The following is a 19,813-nucleotide window of genomic DNA, read 5'->3' as shown; positions in this document are numbered from 1 at the left end:
AAATGAGTAAGGCATTTTCAATTCATTTTGATTGTTCGATCTTATGTTATGCAGTTACACCACTACCCAGGGGTAGGGGAGGGTTAAGCATTCATGACCTGTTTAACCCGTCACATTCTGTATGTGCCTGTGCCTAGGCAGGAGTCCGTATTTCAGTGGGGGTCATTTTTTTTATGTTTATGATATTTGTTTTTGTAAACATTTTGTTTTGAATAATGTCTTTAGTTTTCCTTATTGAGTTTTTTTCATGTCGTAATCCTTAAGAGCAGATTTTGCCGTATCATCGTTGAAGGCCGTTTGGTAGCTTTAAATTGCTTACATCCACATATTTGGAAAAGTTAAGAAAAAAAAAGAAAAAAAGGAAACCAAATATGTAACAAATCAACAAATGACATCGACTTAAGTACAAGGTCCCGACTTGGGACAGCCACATACATACAACATGTTGCAGGGTTTAACATGTAAGCAGGATCCCAACTTCCCTCAACCTGCTACAGTGGTTTAACAGTACAACATAAGAATGAACTATACAATTCATCGGATAGATTCAAATATAAATACATATAACAAAATCACGTGGATGTGAGCGGGTACTTGTACATTCCAACAACAGAAAGATACTAAGTTTACCTCTGAGAGTTCTCGAAGTCACTGGCAGGTAGTTCAAACTCTAAAAAAACTTATATAAAAAAAACCATGTAAATAAGACTGAATTATCAATTACAACACATTCAACATCAAACTGATTTAATGAAAATGCCTTATAAATAGAAAAACATGACCTTGTGCAATTTCAAGATTTAATAATCGAGAGATTGCAACTGCATACAAATGTTTTTAACAATAATATTTGGTTGGCCTTTAAATGACTGATAGCAAAACAATATTTTAAATACCATTTGAGACATTATTCAAAGATCTAATGACAGTGATGAGTTAATCACTTTTCATGATAAATTTATGTAAAGTATAAACAAATTACGCGGATGGTTCTAAATTTCCGGGACGGTAAACGAAATCTCCGGAAAAGAAAGTGAGGATGTGTTATCCAAACTTCAAAACCAAGCTTTATAACCTAGGAAGAATTTAAAGTAATTGACTGAAACATTGTGATGCGAATGAAATTCATGCGGCATTGTATGACCTTTGCATCATGTGAGTATATACACGGTTAGTATCGGTTTACAGTTTGTGTTCACTGAAATAGCAACTAATCAAACGACAATGAACAAAAACAAATTTTGAAGAAGACAACAACAGCAAATGAATTGATAATCATTTCCTTTGCGACAACTAACTAAAAAAAAATGCCCTGGTCAACCATGTTTGCAAAGCTGATCTCTTCCCACCCCAATACAACACAAACACTTTTTGAAAAACAATTACACATCTGATATTTTACTCAATTTAACCAAAATAACACAAAATAATCTTATAAAAGTACTGGTATCTAACAGTGAACATATCTCTAAGACACTTGAAATTCGATATTTTTGTAATTTTACTTTTATTGTTTGATAAATCAAACATTTAATCAAACAATACGATTGTAATGCTTAAACGAATAGATGTTTATTGTCTACCCCCAATTCGTTTTAAATGTGAATCCAATTATGCTAGAAAAGATGTGCTTAGAAAGTAAATGTATGGGGAAGAAAGGACTAAGAAGAAGTAAAAAAAAACATATAACGATATATGCCAAATAGAGGGCAATCAACTAACTTAGTTTTTCTCTTATATTTACTAAGATTGTGTCATCAAAGTAGACACATATGTATAATTGTTTTGAACGGTGGTTAATCTAAGTATTCCATGTTGCTTGAAAATGCTTCCTCGATATTATCTGCCTCTTCGTCTTTATCGATTGCTCTCAAAGCTTCTACAAGATTGTAAACTAGTCTTTCGTTGGGCCGATTTGGTCTCCATGTCGGAAGAAGTCTTTCTCTTATTGTTCCTTCATTTCTTAACTTATTCATTCTGTTTGTAGAAATATTCAAATGTTGTCCAAGATTATAGCAGTTCTCTTCACTCAAGGTACTTACTATTCGCCGAATAGAATTCTTTCTGAGTACTGGAATGGTACCTGCATAACAGAAAGTTATCCTGATGTAATACTGTGGATTGATTATTTTTCGTTGGATACCAATTTTCGTGAACCAAACATTTAACGTTCAACGAATAACTAACTTTCCATAGGTTTGTATATAATATTTGGCAAAACTATGAAATTAGATGTACATGAAAGTGAAAGTTTTGTTCAATCCATTCAAAGTGGTACCCACGAAAATAAACGAATTCAAGGTTACTCTTTCTATCTATCATTCATATAGATATAAAGATGTAAAACGGGTCACAATACACCTTTTCGATAAATGCAGCCTGATTTCTCGTGTTAATATATTCCTAAATAAATCATTTGATTTAAAAGGGGACAAAAGATAACAGAGGGACATTCAAACTCATGGATTGAAAATTAAATGATAACGTCATAGCTAAAAATAAAAAGACAAACAAATGATAGTACAGAAGACTTTAAAATATAGACATTGAATCAAAATATGCAATATATATGCATAAAAAGCACACCATGTTGGCTTTAAAGCACGCATAGTTTAATTAAGTACTGTCATTGAATACAGAAAGAAATTAGAATACTCGTTTAAGGTGGTATGAGCGTCTAAAATAAAAATGATAGAACTTGTTCATACTTTGCCAAAGCGTATTATCTTTTAATATATGTTCAAAAATATAATTGAAATGATAGGTCATCGCGCATTTTCTCAAGCTACAGGTATTTTGTATGGATTTTACAGGAAAAAACACATTTTGTGATTAGAAACTAAACTAAATGATAGAGTTGTAAAATACATTATGAAAAGATCGCTTTCAGACAATGCTTTGAGAGTATAAAAAAAAAAGATAAAGTGACCGTACGTTTTTTTCCGGCTAAAGAAACACCAATTTTAAACATTAAAAATACAACAAAAAATGATCTACACTAAAAATATTAATATTTATCAGTTTTATTCTTATAAGTTGGTTCTTTTTCATAAAACATCACATTAAATATCTGCAATCATGCATCAAATTTTGCTAACTTAAGGTAGCACAATACAAAGAATTTTCATCCTCAATCAGACATCTTTAAACTGATGTAATTCCACTCATCCTTCTTTAAACTTTAAAAATAAGGTACCAAAAGAAGGAAGAATGATTTATCTTATACATTGTGATAATTTCATGATGACATAATTATTACATAATTAATTGTTATGCAATTAGTTGCTATATTGTGATGTCCATACTTGAATGAATTTAGCTTCTTTGTTATTCATAGCACCCCGAAATATTTTATAGATTCTTGCACAACACAGTTTGACCTCCAAAACTGTGTCTCAGATTTTTCCTATTGTATTTCATTCTCTCATAAATCTTTAATGAAGTTTGCAACATTAATTCATAAGAGATCACTAAATTCAATGTGGTATAAAATTTGTTCAATTGATGTTTTTGGAAATCTGAGACACAGTGTATGAGGTCAAGCTGTCTTGTACAAGAATCTATAAAATATTTCGGGATGCTATGAAAAACAAAGAAGCTAAATTCATTAAAGTGTGGACATCACAATATACATAGTACCTACATGTGTAAAAAAAAGAGATAGATGGGTCAATGTACATTTTGGACATTTACTGAAAATTTCGGTTTGTTGTACATGTCTTTCCGTTACAAATTGATCAAATAATCTCCATAAAATAACACATAATGTTTATATTTTAAACTTGGGTAGCCCATGTACTCGTGTTCAAACTAGTGTCTAAAACATACATTTTATACAGATATGTCACAATTTAACGTTGCAATTCATTTTTACATGGAAAACGTTTGAAACGTCTTTATTGTCCCTGGCATTACATCGTATGCATTTAACATACTTACTCATACCACACTCATACCACATCTTTTTATATCTATTAAAAACATTCAAATGAGATACAAGAAACCCCAAGCAAAGCATGTTAGCTTTCGAAACCAATAGCAAAGCATTTTAGCTTTATACTTTATAGCAAGCTTGGTTTGATAAACTTTAATAATGCTGTATCATTGATTTCAACAAAATACTCTTTTCACTTAAGGGATGAATACACAAATCAATGATAAATTCATATTAGGGAACACAAAAACGGAATTCAATTATCCGTTTCGTTTTGTTTTTCTGGACACAATACTGAAAACACGCCACTTTTCACTTTGACTCAGTTACTACTAACAAATATTACTTACACTGAGGATCACTTGGGTCAACCATTACAATGACTGCATGGTCTGAAATGAGGCAATTAGTTGCATTTTGTATCAAAATGTAACATATCAACGTAAACAAGGTATCTACAATTTAATTATTCATGATACATTCTGATATCGTCCTCTGATAAATCAATTGTTGAATGCTTAAACCCTACAAAAAATAGCATGTCCGTTCCACAAAGAGCATGGTAGTCAGAATAATCAACATCAATGAAAATGCATTAGTTTCTTTGCCAGGAAGGGATATTACATTTGACGAAATGTTGCGTTTATTTACGCTTCAGTGTAGATGGTTACTCCATAAATTGTAACTACTTAGTTCCAAATACAATATTGGTCTTGTTCTATAAAGATTTAAAAAAAAAATAGATGAATACCTATATGCTGATATGTTCTATGTTAACCCTTTTGTTGGAGAAAAATGATAGAATCAAAATGTCTGAATCAAGATAGTTCAACAGTGGCTAACTTCCATACGAAATTTTGTTCAATTATGGTATTATCCGATGTTTGACTTTCTTTCCGTCACTGATAAACAATAGTTAAATGAAGTTGTATGTCTTGTTTAGTTTAAAATAAATTACCTGGAGTTTGTTTGTCCACAGGAAGTTTTAGTTCTGTTTTGAACTCTTTGCCATATGAAGCCTGTGTTTCAGGTTCAAGGTGATCAATGGAATTGTGACAAAATGTTCCAAAAAAGCCAGGTTTAACATTTACTGTCTGAACAGTAGCTGTGTGATGCTTATCATTTTGTCTCACTACAACCTGCAATTCAATGTTAACCTCGCCTTGAATTGTAGATGTTTTGGTATCATTCGTTAAATTAAATGTGCGATAATTTCCGCTGTTTTTCTTTTTGTTTGGATTAAATGTAACAATTTGATCCCGATCTGTAAGACTGTCTGTTTCAATATTTCCAGTGAATTTAATCTGGAGTTAAAAAATGGAACACATTCATTTGAATAAAAAATACTAAGTATCTACACGACATTGAAATATATCATATATATCATTTACATTAAACAACAGAGTACTGATATTTGGTTCTAAAACTTCAAACAAAGCAACAATTGGCAGAAGGCTTCAAGGTTAAACAGTTAATGAAACTAGAATTTGTATGATATAAACTTGCTAGCCTCACCAAAGATTGTAAAGTAAAAATACTGATGTATATGCTTTACAAAATACTGTTCTTTGGTTAAATTATGTAGATTGCGTGTATTTGGTAAGAGCCGGTCACATGATTCATTTTCATTTATTAATAGAACATGAAGAAGTGGGGCATTAAAAGCGAATCGTATCCGCGTCTGATACGTTGACGTATCCGCATGTATCATGTTTACATATTTGCTTCTTGTATGTCAAAATCATGTCTTAATCACATTTACTGCCCTTAAAGTGATATATATATTTACATTACCTATAATACAATTATAAACACATGAATTAACGGCACCAAAGTCTAACATATACACACAATTAACAATTACGTGATTTTCGTGTCAGTCTGTATCCGTGTATAAATTTTAGCACTCGATATTTGAATCATTAGAAGTACACAGGTATGCAGTTCAAATATAAAATTAACAATGTTCCCTTTTGTTGTTTCAATTAGGTGCGTGTTATATCTAGAGGATTATTACTTGTAGGGCTATCAATGTTTTTCTTTAAACAAGTTTATCAATAAAAATGTTTGTTAAAGTCATATAAAATTTCAAATGACAATAAATGATGCTAATATTTTTATAGCTAAATGGCTTTTTTTATAATATTTATGTTCATATACTTTGTTCTCTAATTTTTCCGAATTAAGAAGACATTTACTACTTTAGTAATTGTTTGCTTCCAGTACACAATTCGCCGATATGTTTTCCGTATGCAGTGAACTCAGCATGACCTTTCTCGTAAAAATCCAGTGATCATAATACGCAAGGATCTGTCATTGAAATACATTAAAATCTTATTGACATGTTATTTACGTGATTAATATCCATGCTTTGTTTATAAGTTTACACTCGGTTAACTACGGCTTCAAAATACGACAAATAATTTGCTGCAATATTATAACATCTGAACAGACCGCTAGAAAACTCATTTTTACGATTATAAGTCATATGTCTATGTACAATATTTTAGGGAATCTAATATTACGATTATACACATATTTACCCTGAATGACTGATGTTCTCTGATAATATACTCTTTATATTCCACAGATTGTTTGAAAAATCGTTTGCGTATCCAATATTTTCTCCTGTTTTTTCCTTGAGTTTTTAAGGCACATTCAACAACGATTGATAATTTTCCATTCAAATCGTTCTTGACCATCACAAAAAATTCTACTTGTCTTTCTCTCTTCACTGCTTTAGAAGCAAGTCTTCTAGCTTTTGCAGGGTCTCTCTTTGATGTAGCAACATATCTGAAATGTTGTACAACGATTATATATAAACTTGTTAAAAGTAGGGCAATTATAAAATTACAAAACTTGTAATCATGTGTCGTGAATCAAAGAGTGAACCACAAGATACACTAGTAACAGAACTTGGTAATAACATAAAACACAGAACACACTGACAGTTGTGTGCAGCCTAACCATATAATGTTTTTATAGAAAGACCGACTTTTAATCTTATGCATCATATGTTGTTAGTAAAACATGTCTTTATATTGGTCTCGTCGGAGACGTTGGTGCAATGTCTTATGTTCTTGATAATTTGTGTTCTCCTTTTAGTGTATTATACGTATGTTATACAGTCAACATTGGCTTTACATTTTTACTTAATAAAGGTAATACTAGATAACTAAATCCAAAGAAGTCTCGACTAGCACTTTAATATATAAATAAAAATAAGAGTAAGAAGACTGGACCAGTGTTTCAACATTAATCAATAGGAAAATAATGACAATGTGTTATAAGTTTAGTAGTCGTTATGTGTTGTCATATCATATAAATACATTAGTACTTGAGTAGAATAATGTGTGATCTTTTTTGGCTAAATCCCTGTAAATCTGTGCGTATGCAAAAAAAAATATTGAATCTTACATTGAAAAATGGTTTGCTGCAAACATAACGAAATGCCGTTCTCTTTTATCAATTTCGCATATTGTCCAGTCGTTTTCATCCGGAGATTCTTTGTCAGAAGACAAAATGACAACATTGTCGTCACTAGGAATTGTGGAGTGTAATGGCATTTTCATCTTGACAGGTTTGTTTGGTTGACTGTTATTCACCATTGTTAGGTCCATGGCATTTGTAAACAAGACAGATATATCATCATCGATGCTTTCAAGGTTCCAATCTTTTGTTTCCGAAATCTAAAATCAAATAATGTGAAATATACAATCGTTGAACTTAAATTAATACTAATTAGGCATGTTTATAATAATAACATCTAACACTAGAAATGAAACGTATGATTGCATTTCCTAAATTTAAGAATTGCAGTGGTAGAGAAGGATAGCATGAAAAATATCAGTATAAAAACGGGCTAAACATACAAGAGGGACAAATTAACATGGCAACCGCAGGTGCGCCGGAAGGGTAAGCATAAAACAGATTAAATAAACTTATAAACAGTAACCAATTGTGAAAGCCAGATCTGAATTTCACATACTTAAGATATATTCATGCTATAAGTGGTACTCGAATCAAAACAGTTCAAAGTCAAAGTCAAACATGAACTTCAAGTTGAAAAACATTAAAACCCGAAGTTTCCGAAAATTCTTCGAAGGAGTCTGTGAATAGAGACAAAAACAACGTATGTATTTAAGATTGGTAATTTCGTCGATTTGTGTGTTAAATAGATAAATATGCACACAACATTACCAGACATGAGTTTTATCTGTACCATGCTTATTTGACAATTAAAATCTAAAACATCGATACGGAAACATGTTTGTATTAATAACTACATATTATGTATTTATGTTATTAAATTCCATGTAACATTCAGAGGAGTTTCACTATGAAGCTGATTTTATTTGAAATCAAAGAGGAGTCACGCACTTGATTATGAGACACCATTCAAAAACAACAAAAGTACCAGGTCAGAGAAATTCATTTGTAATCTGAAGAACATATTTATTCCTTGCTTAAGATGATTTTAAGTTATTTATATCAATTTTACAAATTTTTGAAATACTCTTTGCATACTTACATTTACTTGTAACTGATCACCAGAGGAAAATGCACCTTCTGGTATTTCTATTTTGGCATCGGGTTCCATTACTGGTTGGATGCTTGCAGGTCCACGAGAAACACTAAATATTTCTGGTTTCTCTTTTACTATTATAGTAAACCTGGAAGCTGTCTTCAAATTGACGACTACCGACACATGTGTAGTCTAAAATCACAAGTTTAAAGTAGACCACGTAATATAATATGAAATGAAATGAGTCTTAAAACGATGTTTTAGAACAACTGCATTCATATTTTGTTATACATTATAGTAAACTGAATTTTCAACTATAATCTATGATATCAGACTTTGATTGTTCATACATCTTCTATCAACGATTAAAAAAGATTAAAAAAAATCAATCACTTTCAGTCTGTTCAAATGAGTGTAAAATGTACGGACGTCATCACAAGTTAGTCAACCGTTATGGAATACCATTTTCACATATGATATCTGATATGTTACTTATTTCGTAACTACAATCCCGTCCCTTTTTCACCAATATATAACTTTACACATTGTTTGCTGTTGGGTCCAAATTTTTCCCATGATAACACATGTCACTTGGAAGGACAGTTGTCTCATTGGCATCCATACCAAATTGTCTCATTTTCTATATATGATTGATAGAATAAATCATGGAATGTCGCTCAATGCATTTACAAAAAATATAAGCTTCAAGTATATATATACATATATAGAGAAAAAAGAGAACAAATAAAAAAAACCATAAAACACGAGCAAACCAAACGCAAAACCGTATAAATAAAGTTGACCAGTTATTGACTAAGTACAAAGAAAAAAAAAGACACATTATAGAAAACAAAAGACTAAGCAACACAAAACCTACCAAAAACTGTGATATCAGGTGATACGGAAGGGTAAGCAGATATTACACCACATGTGGCACCCGTCGTGTTGCTCATGTTATTACAACCACGGTAAATAGTCTTATTCGGTAGGTCATATTGGTGAAAAAGTAACGGGATTGCAGTTACACCATAATTAACATATCAGATATCATATGTGAAACGGGTATTCCATAACGGTTAACCAACTATATTGGGTCCGTAAATTATACGAAGGGATGATTTCCACCTTATGCGACCACTTGGCCAAATATGAATAACAGATAATGTTCCATAAGTTGAACTAAAATATATATATACCTCAATAATCTCATCAATGATATTCTCGTCAATCTGACTAATGATATCAATGTCTACATCGCCTTCTATTGGAAATAGCAAGACCTCTTCATTACATCTGGGTCTGCCTTCAACCTTTATATCTAAGGCAATTTTAGCGGGTTTTGAACCCCATGCTATGACCTCAAAAACATCGCTAAATATGTGTTCATTTGGCCCTAACATGAACTGTACATTAGTATATTCTGTTGATTCTTTAACAATATATAGGAAAAATCCATCAGTAATGGTAACTGCATTCAATGTAACCCCTAGCCTTGAATAATATTGTATGTTGCTTTGAGCTTTGATATGTTTAAGCTTGTACATAATTGACCTGAAACATAGTAACTACATAAAGTGCCATAATTACAAATACTTACCAACTAAACTATTCATTTCAGAGTGCACATGTTTTGTAGGTATGCTGTTTCTTTTTTATTCCCTTAAGGTTGGGTAAAACTAGGTTCTTGTAACCATGTAAGCAACACAACTAGTTGTGCAATGTTGTTAATTATAATAATTCTTCTATAATCACCTTAAAGTTTACATTAAATGGATCATTTTCTTGTTCGAACATCACTACGAGAAGATTTTCGTACTAATAATAATAAATAACTTTGCTGAGTTTTTGTTTTGAGTATGTCAGTTTTGGGGATAGGGAGGACCTTTCTTAATTAAACATTATCAAACTTTCATGATTTAAAAAAAGTTATTTGTTAGAATTCTAATATTGTTTAGATAAGTTATACAGCCTAACGAATTATATTTCAATCGTTTTTCTTGTCCAATTGTTTTTTGCTATTTGGGGTCTCGGTGGCCGAGTGGTCTAGTAGTTATAGTACTATTGTAATCACTAGCCATTTATCACTAAGGTTGTGAGTTTGAATCCCGCTCGTATAGATGCACTTTACTCTAAAAACCTTATTAACTAGAATTGTCAATTTTCCTATCGAAAGTCGGTGTTTTTTCGGACACTCCGGCTTCCTCCACCAATAAAACTGGCAGCAACAAAACAGCTGAAATGCCGTGCTTAAAAGTGGCGTTAAAACACAAAAATGCACGCAATCAATATTTTGTATTTGTTCGGGTATTGATTATACACTGCATTTTATAATCTCGCAAATGATATAACTGATATTAAGGCGTTTTATTTATTCGTGAGTTTTTATTGCAAAAAAACCCTTAAAAGCCATTGTGCCAAAGTGACATGTAATACCAATGTAGTCTTTGAAAGAGGATAATATTGATGTGATACGAAGGAACATATTAAATACAAAAGGATAAAGCCAATCACATACGCGAATACCCCTTTAAAAAAGTAACAAACTCACCCGAATTCCATTGCTGCTAATCTGTCATTTTGATTCAGGACCAGCTTTATAGTTGGTTGTTCCTTTTTATCAAACGAGTTTAAATCAACCGTAAAAAATGTCCAATCTTGTACCAAAACTTCAGTTCCAAAATAACATAATAACCTGATTATATTTGACTCTTTATTTATCAGTGCAAAATCTAAAGCGCTTTGACCATTCTAAAGAAAAATAAACATAAATGATAATAAAATTGTTTTCCATTTATAATTATATGTATTGATATTATACTGTGCGCATTGCAAACTAGTATAGTTTAACCACTACTAAACAATTTGGTAACTAGCGATTTCATCTTAGGGATGTTTGCCAAGTCAGAAATATGACAGTTCTTGTCCATTCGTTTTTGATGTGTTTTGTCATTTGATTTTGCCATGTGATTAGGCACTTTCCAATTTGATTTTCCTCTAAGTTCAGTATTTTTGTGATTTTACTTTTTGCAACTCTTTTTAAAAATAACAAGCTTTTTAGAAGACTGTATAGAAGTGATAGTATATAAATAAAGGAACTAAAAAGGTAGAAAAAAATAAAGGCTCCGTGTGCTTGTTTTTGAGATATAAGTCATCGAAAATTTGGCGGGAAATAATTCTCTTGAGGTTTTCATACATTTATTAATGGCGCTATTTTTTTTTCATAAATGATAATTTTAATTAAAAAGATTTGTAATGGTACTATACGAGTAAAACCAAACGTGATATTCTCTTTTTTATAACTATATATTTCTGCATAGATGTTTACTTAATCATATAGAAGTAGTTTGCTTTTTAGCATCAGTACACATTTAAGATAGCGTACAAAGCTTATAGATAAGGAATCATATCATACCATAATAGTAATAATTCTCAAAATTAGCCATAAAAATGAAAACAACTAACTTTATCAAGAATATTGATATTGGCACCATATGTTACGAGTGCAACCAAAACTTCTATATTCTTATTGATAACTGCTAAATGAACTGCTGTTTTTCCATCCTAAGAAAAAAAAACATCTATACATCAGTAAAGTAGATCAATGCAATGTAGAGATGGTTGACATGTTCATTAATACGTTTAAATAAAAAAGCAAGATGGTAGTAGGACATTGTATATTAATATGGTATTTGTCTACCGTGAATCAATATGTAATTATGGCCTTCATGATAAGTTGATATTCAAATCTATTAAATCGAGAAAGGTTCTTTTCACATTTCCTCATACCAGACTGTGTTAGTTAGTCCAACTTGTATATTTTCATAGAAAGCGTTTAAGTACATTTTCCTCAAATGCTGGTTTGTTTTAATTTTTCCTAGACGCTTGCATTTAAAATGAAATGTCATTATACAGCAAGAACAGTATTTGCCTTTTTTTTTAATGCTGAACCCTTTATCTTGAAAACGGTCAATATCAATTTTTTGTGAACAATGTCAGAAGATGTCAAACTGATTAGTTTATATTTACCACTATAATCATTTTACATTGAATAATCATTAAACATCGCCATTATTTTGGAAAAATCACCTCGACTGTAACTATAATAATAATGATATGTATATCTCATTATCGCAAACTCATTGAAGCATAGTAAATTTTGTAGACTGCTTAGTGTTGTCTGAGTCTTTTTGTCGCAAAATATATTTTCTATGTTCATACTCGACCATCTGCCAAAACTTGAGGCCACCATATTTTTAAAACGTAAATAAACTATAACATGTCACTAGCTAGTTATTATTCTGACGTGCAAATCTGCACCCAATTTAAACCAGTTATTTCGCAACACGAGAACATGTTTAATTATTTTGCCTACACGCATATTTCCACACAGTTATTCAGAATATGCACAATCTGTCATGAAGAAAATGGGTTATTATCCTTGAATGAATAAAAAAAAAAATTTAGATCTGAATTATTTGATTTCGGAGAAAAAAAGTGTGTTTCAAGATTTTTGGATGTACGACAAAGGCAGACTCTGTTTTAACAATAGTGATGCTATGAAAAGGGTCACCTCAGAAGGCTGTTCATGGTACTATATTGCTTTTTAAACCTTGTTGTATTGTAATTAGAAATACTTCTTATCCGTTGCCGTTTAGTTTTACCAGTCACGTATTTTTTCATGATATATCTTGTTTTTAAATCATGACAGGATATTTTTTCTCATATTTTAAGTTTAAGAGTAATTCACTATTTTTTGCATTTTAATGGCATGTATATTAATTATCCCATGTCTATCAATAATGCGTTACCTAATACAATTGTCTATTATATGTCAGGTATAATAAATATTACTGTTTAATTATGTTGTGTATACCTGTTAAATGCTTTAAAATAAAGACCCACACATCTGAATTCTTCTAGAATATACAAGTATATGATGCGATAGTACCAACCTTCCCACTACTGTCTAACGTAAGGACGCTTTCCTCTAGTATACTAATTATCACATTTACAAGTCCCGCTGTACTGGCATGTTGGAGAGCGGTTTTATCATCCTAAAGACAAATCAAATGTTGCATAGTATCTAAATCTTAATCTTACAAACATCCTAACACCATTATTTCATAAAACAATGTCAAAAAATTTTTAATGTCCCTCTAAATAAAGGCAACTGTAGTATACCGATGTTCAAACTCATAAATCCATGGACAAAAAACAAAATCGGGGTAACAAATTAAAACTGAGGGAAACGCATTACATATAAGAGGAGAACAACGACACAACACTACAATGTAACACACAAAGAAACGGACCAAGCAACAGACAAAATCCACCGAGAATAACAAATATAACATCAAAACCAAATACATGCATTTGGGATAGACAAGTACCGTGACACGTCTTATCGCAATGTGAATTTACACTAAAAAATAAGAGAAAACAAACGAAGCAACGTTAAAATGTAACACATACAGAAACGAACTATTATATAACAATGGCCATATTCCTGACTTGGTACAGGACATTTTTAAAGAAATAAATGGCGGGTTGAACCTGGTTTTGTGGCATGCCAAACCTCCCCTATTATAGCCATGTGAAATATAACATTAAGATGACAACTCAACACGACAGGACTACCATATAAATAAATTGGAGAATACAATTGACAAAGAAACACACGAACAACAGCCAACAAAAGGCAACAAGTTGAAAATTTTAATACGCCAGAAGTGCATTTTATCCATACAAGATCTACTAGTGATGCCCAGATACAATAGTTTGAAAGCCGAAACAAACACAAAGTCTAACAGCATCGAGGACCAAAAGATCAAAAAAGTTGTGCCAAAACGGCCAGGGTTTTCTGTTAGTTACAGAACATCCTTATCATTTAGAATAATTTATACTTTTGCAAACAATAAATTTATAAAATTAATAAACAAAAGCTGTACATGATTGAACTGAAATATTAACAAATTACAGGAAACAACTGAAATGCATTACATAACCAGATGCAACACAATATGTAGACACATCCGAATACGTTTAAACCTCAACGCCAAGTGACGTCAAATTTGAAATTGTAAAAAATGACAAAAAAATGATGACGACATTTGAATTTGTAAAACAGATCATCAAAAAATGAAAAATGACGTCATTTGAATGAATAAGATGGAACTAGGACTGACCCAAGATTACATTTGGACTAAATACTGATATTGCACTTAATAACAATGCACATTTCAATATTTATTAATAGCAAAATAAGGCAGCAATTAACTAATTTATAAAGCTATGTCTGGTTTGTTTTGAATCTCACTTCAAACGTAAAATATCGCACTGATTACGTTGAACAAAATGACATTTAATAAATGAATGCGGTGATTGATATTATTTACCATAACACATAAATATAATAGAAAAGAAGTCAACACATTTCACAAAATCCGATGAGAATTACAAATATAACATTACACATTTAAACTAAATACATGAATTTGGGATAGACAAGTACCGTAACACGTCTAATAGTAATGCGAATTCACACTCAGCAAAACAGTCGCAACCGGGAATAAGTCACGTTTGGTAATTAAAAGATTAGACGATATAATGACAAACAACAATCTACCATGTGGTAAAAATGTCCTTAGCTAGTTTGGTCAAAGATACATTGTATGGATCCACCAATTCGTGATGGTGTCCATAAAATTTACGGAGTGTCAATTTTAATCTGTCCTCCTCATAATTTTGTTGGAGCAGTTTCTGCGTAAGGAGCTCACTCCTGTATATGAAGTCCGTATAGTGTGAATAAGCACGAGAATAACGTATCAATTGTGATATGTAAACACCATATGAAGGAGCAGAGGGTATGTTACTGCTAAGAAATGGAAAATTGATAATTGGGAAGTAAAAATCGTCCCGTTTATCATATATTTTCGTGTGAAGTCGTCCATCTACGTCAATATTGAGGAAAAGATCAAGGTATGAAGCAGTCCTTCTAGTATCAGTAGTATCCTTAATTTCAAGTTCACTGGGATATATGAGACGTAGGTATTGGCTGAAATATGGGTTATTCAATGATAGAACATCATCAATATATCGGAAAGTAAAATTAAAGAATTTCGCAAGGTGCTTTTTCTTTTTGTCTTTTAGAAGGTTCTGAATGAATTCTGCTTCATACGAGTACAAAAACAAATGAGCCAGCAGGGGTGCACAATTAGTACCCATTGGAATACCGACTGTCTGTTGAAATATAAATCCTCCAAACTCAACAAATATCTTGTCGATCAAAAAGTCCAGCATTTTGATAATATCATCTTCAGTATATTTTCTGGAAGATTCAGTGTGATTCTTTACAAAATATGCATTATTGTAACCCAAAACAAGAAATTTGTATCTACGATTCCCATTTTTATAGAAAAACCTCTGTTTTATGAGATGGTGAAGTCGATCTTTCAACTGAGCATGGGGAATAGTAGTATATAGCGTAGAAAAATCAAAAGTTTTTATGTTGATGCAAAATTGCAAAGATTGTGATCGAAGGTTAGGCATTAGATCTTTTGAATTTTTGAGAATCCACATCTGGTTAACACCACTGGTAGAATATATCTCATCACAATAGTTTTGAAGCCCATCTTTAACTGTAGAAAGAATAGCAGTTAGTACTTTAGACAGATGTTTAATCGAACATTTTGAAGACCCAGCTATGTATCGTTCTTTATATGGGGTTTTGTGTAATTTAGGTATCCAGTATAATGAAGGCAAGTTTTCTTCGTTTTCTTTGATGTTGATACCAAAAGAAAGAAGCACAGATTTATGATTTTGTAAAATTTTGTCCTTGGTAAATGATGTTAAAGAATATGTAGGATTACCAGTAGTTTTATCAATACCAAGCTCTGTAGTGAGACATTGCAAATAATGTTTTTTTTACATATGAAGACAATACTATTTGAGGCTCAATCTTCCTCAAAAATGTTGGATTTTCTTTAAAAATGTTATAAAAATTATTTTCTATTTAAATTATATTCTTATTCCATCAGTGATAGTGCCTTTTGTTAGTTTTGAAGCTTAAGTGAGTACTTCTAGGTTATATGTTTTTAATTATAAAATTTATCTTTACCATATGAAAATTTTGATATATGGGTTATGAGAATTATTAAAGACAGAAAATCTTGAAAAAAATGTTCGTATTTGAAAACAAAAATGTTTGTTTATTATTTCGTTTGATACTACTGATAAAGGTAATCATCCGGTTATTAATTGATGATTAGTTAAGATATTTTGTTAAGACTAAGGCTACAAATTCACGAAGAAAAAAGTTAAAATTGCTATTTTGTTAGACACATTATGTAACATAGCGCCCACGTTCTCAATTTTCTATATCATTTGCTTGCGTAGGCATTGAGCATCCCTGAAGTAAAAAATGTAAAAGTCAGAAGAGCGTTGCGGACTCGCATACTCTTTACGGTGTAATTTCCATTTTCGGCTAAAGGTACGTGGTATCGTAGGCCAAGTAATCGGTTATTGGACACTGCACTTACAATAAATTGATAGATAAAGGTTTTAACATTTCAGACACTGATATTAATTACCTGATCAACACATGATGTGTCTACCCCATTTTCTATGAGATTTATGGCCTGGGATTCTTTTTTACTTTTCACTAGCGATATGAGTTCCATTGGTCGATCCTTATCGTTGTAACCTGGAGTTAAGTTTCATCTATTTTTTGACAGCCTATATGTCTGAAAAATATCATCAAGTCAGGTCACAACACATTGTATATCAATAGAGAAAATTCTGAAGTCAGTGTTAGACATTTCAAATATTTTTAAAGAACAATACAAAAGATCCCAAAGATTATGAAGAGAAGCTAGTAAATCGTTATTTTCTTTAAAATAAAATATAAAGTGGCGATTCATAACTAGTTTTAAAACTTGTATCACACTTATCCGCAAAAGCTCATATAACTTGTTTTACTTTTATATTGGAAAGTATCCAACCGTTGTCAGTCCGTCAGCCATATTTGAAAAACAATTTAAAAAATGTGCATGTCACTTTGGTGGACTGTTTATATCTATAGACGTGAGGTCCTTTAAATTTTTTTAAATTTTACATTTTAGATTTCCGAGTTATAGGGTTGTAATCTTTAAAGAGGGGAATTTCAGTTTGCACACTGTTTCGAGTAATTGAATTTTATTCATTAAAACATTATGCTGCGTACTAAACACAAATAATATTTTGGACAATAAATATATATTCATCTGCAATCAATACATCATTTTCTACTTTTTAAACATGTACAAATTCATAGGTTCATCATAATACCGACAGAAAGTTACAAACAAAAGCTATTGTATGAAGTCACACACGTTATTTTAATCAACCTATTCCAATACTAGGGTTATTCTAATTTTAAATGTCAAGTAGATGATCTATATTCTATTAATAATGTTGTATAATTCGCATTTTTCAAAAATCAAAACAAGTCAATTAACCAAAGTAATAAAGCTGGGATTTAAATACAGACTATTTGTTGCTGTTTTATTAACAATACAATAACAAAAACACAAAGACAAGATTGATCATTGTTAAAAATCTTTAATAAATAATAACATTTAAAATCTTCCAATACACGAGCCAAATTATTGAATCTATGTATACACTAGTTGAATACATATTATAAGTTCAATCAGTCGAAAAAAGGTCAATATATTAAGGAAGACAAATGCAATTTTGCATATAATTATATATATATATATATCTATATATAGAAATAAGAAGATGCGGTTTGACTTAACATGTGAAAACTCTCCTTCCAAAGCGCAATGTGTAAAACGTAAACAATTATAGGTCAAAGTACGGCCTTCAACAAGGAGCCGTGTCTAACACCGAACAGCAAGTTATAAAGAGCCCAACAATTAGTAATGTCTAACGGTCTAATCTATATAAAAAACGAGAAAGACGTGTATCGCATCAATAAATGAAAACAACCCATGAGCAACAGGTTCCTGTTTAATGACAGATACATACGCATGCAATGGGTTTACACAGTTAAAAGTCGGCAACCTTCAACGTAACCTAACATAGAAGTGTACGTAACTTTACAACATTACAAAACACTATAAAATAAAGGTTTTATATTAAGCATGCCTAAAGGTTAGTAAAAGAAATGTGTAAATATCGTTGAGATTTTCAAATCGTTCGCACATTTTCACAGTGCATTTTCTTATATATGAGCATCAATATTTCTGCTGATATACAAACAATGTGATACTTTCGAAATTAAGTTTAACAAATTGACCTTGATTCTTGACTGAGTAAATAATTGATCAATATACAGCCGTGGTATGCCCGGCAATAAATACTGCAAGCAAATAAGGATGATGTCATTTGAACATGTTGAAATGAGTCAGGTATTTCCCTAATTGATACTAACCGACCCGATAAATCACGTTTTGACATTTCAGATAACAACATAAAAAATGTCACACACTACTAGTCGCTTAGTTACTCTATTGTATTGGATGCCAAAAAGAAATCCAGTCACATGCAAACGTTTTCATGTCCGGGAAGAACAAATGATATAAATCCACAAAAAAAAAATGTTCTCGATTATAAACCCAATAATTTGATTTGCTTAGCACAGTCATATATACTTTCACCTTACCTAAGCATTTAAATAATTTGTACAAGGTCTTTTCTACAAGTGTCAACATAAGTCAGGAATAGAACAGTTTCGCCATTTATTTGATATGTTTGAGCTATATATTTTGCCATTTGGTTAAGGACTTTTTATTTTGAATCTTTCTCGGAGTTCGGTATTTTTGAGATTTTACTTTTTATAACAACACTTTTTACTAAAAAGGTTCCGCTGTTACTTCACTTTCAGTTTTCATAGATTCTATTATGACTATATCAATTGCTCAAAACATAGTACTATGTCGTTCATTATGCAGTTATATTCAAAAAGTATAAAGTAAGTGTAGTGCCTTTCTTCAAGCTTAAGACATTGATAAGTCAAAATAGCCAAAAAGTTATGTTTTGATGCTAAAAAGTATTTTTTATTTAAATAAGATTTTGAGAATAAAGTCAAATAAATAATTCAACAAACACCGTACTCTATCATTCCACCAAAAGTGTTTAAAAATAACTAACAACTATTATACATCAATATAATTGCATTACTTTTTTGTATGTAGGATAAGATATAGTTATATATATACTTTCGACATTTTGTTTGTAGTATTAATCTTCAAAACTTGTCAATAATAATTAGTTTCAGAATTGATAAACAAAGAAAACCTTACCACTTCTTATTGGATCCAGTCGTTGAACAGTAAATTATAAACTAAAGG

General features: G+C 31.1%; 1 protein-coding gene across 1 annotated transcript; it reads right to left on the bottom strand.

Moving 5' to 3' along the window:
* Nucleotides 1-733: 733 nt before the first annotated feature.
* LOC139497125 (uncharacterized) lies at nucleotides 734-19,808 on the bottom strand. The gene is made up of 12 exons (XM_071285210.1): nucleotides 19,766-19,808; nucleotides 17,048-17,200; nucleotides 13,412-13,513; nucleotides 11,922-12,020; nucleotides 11,008-11,207; nucleotides 9,656-10,010; nucleotides 8,466-8,651; nucleotides 7,352-7,623; nucleotides 6,478-6,727; nucleotides 4,893-5,238; nucleotides 4,285-4,326; nucleotides 734-2,083 (listed from the first exon to the last, which is right to left on the bottom strand). Exons 2-12 carry the CDS (start codon nucleotides 17,135-17,137, stop codon nucleotides 1,797-1,799), a joined length of 2,229 nt encoding a protein of 742 aa, XP_071141311.1. The 5' UTR covers nucleotides 17,138-17,200; nucleotides 19,766-19,808; the 3' UTR covers nucleotides 734-1,796.
* Nucleotides 19,809-19,813: the final 5 nt, after the last annotated feature.

The sequence above is a fragment of the Mytilus edulis genome, chromosome 12, assembly GCF_963676685.1.
Source record: "Mytilus edulis chromosome 12, xbMytEdul2.2, whole genome shotgun sequence".
NCBI classification, from domain to species: domain Eukaryota; kingdom Metazoa; phylum Mollusca; class Bivalvia; order Mytilida; family Mytilidae; genus Mytilus; species Mytilus edulis.
This window is presented reverse-complemented; position numbering and strand designations above follow the sequence as displayed.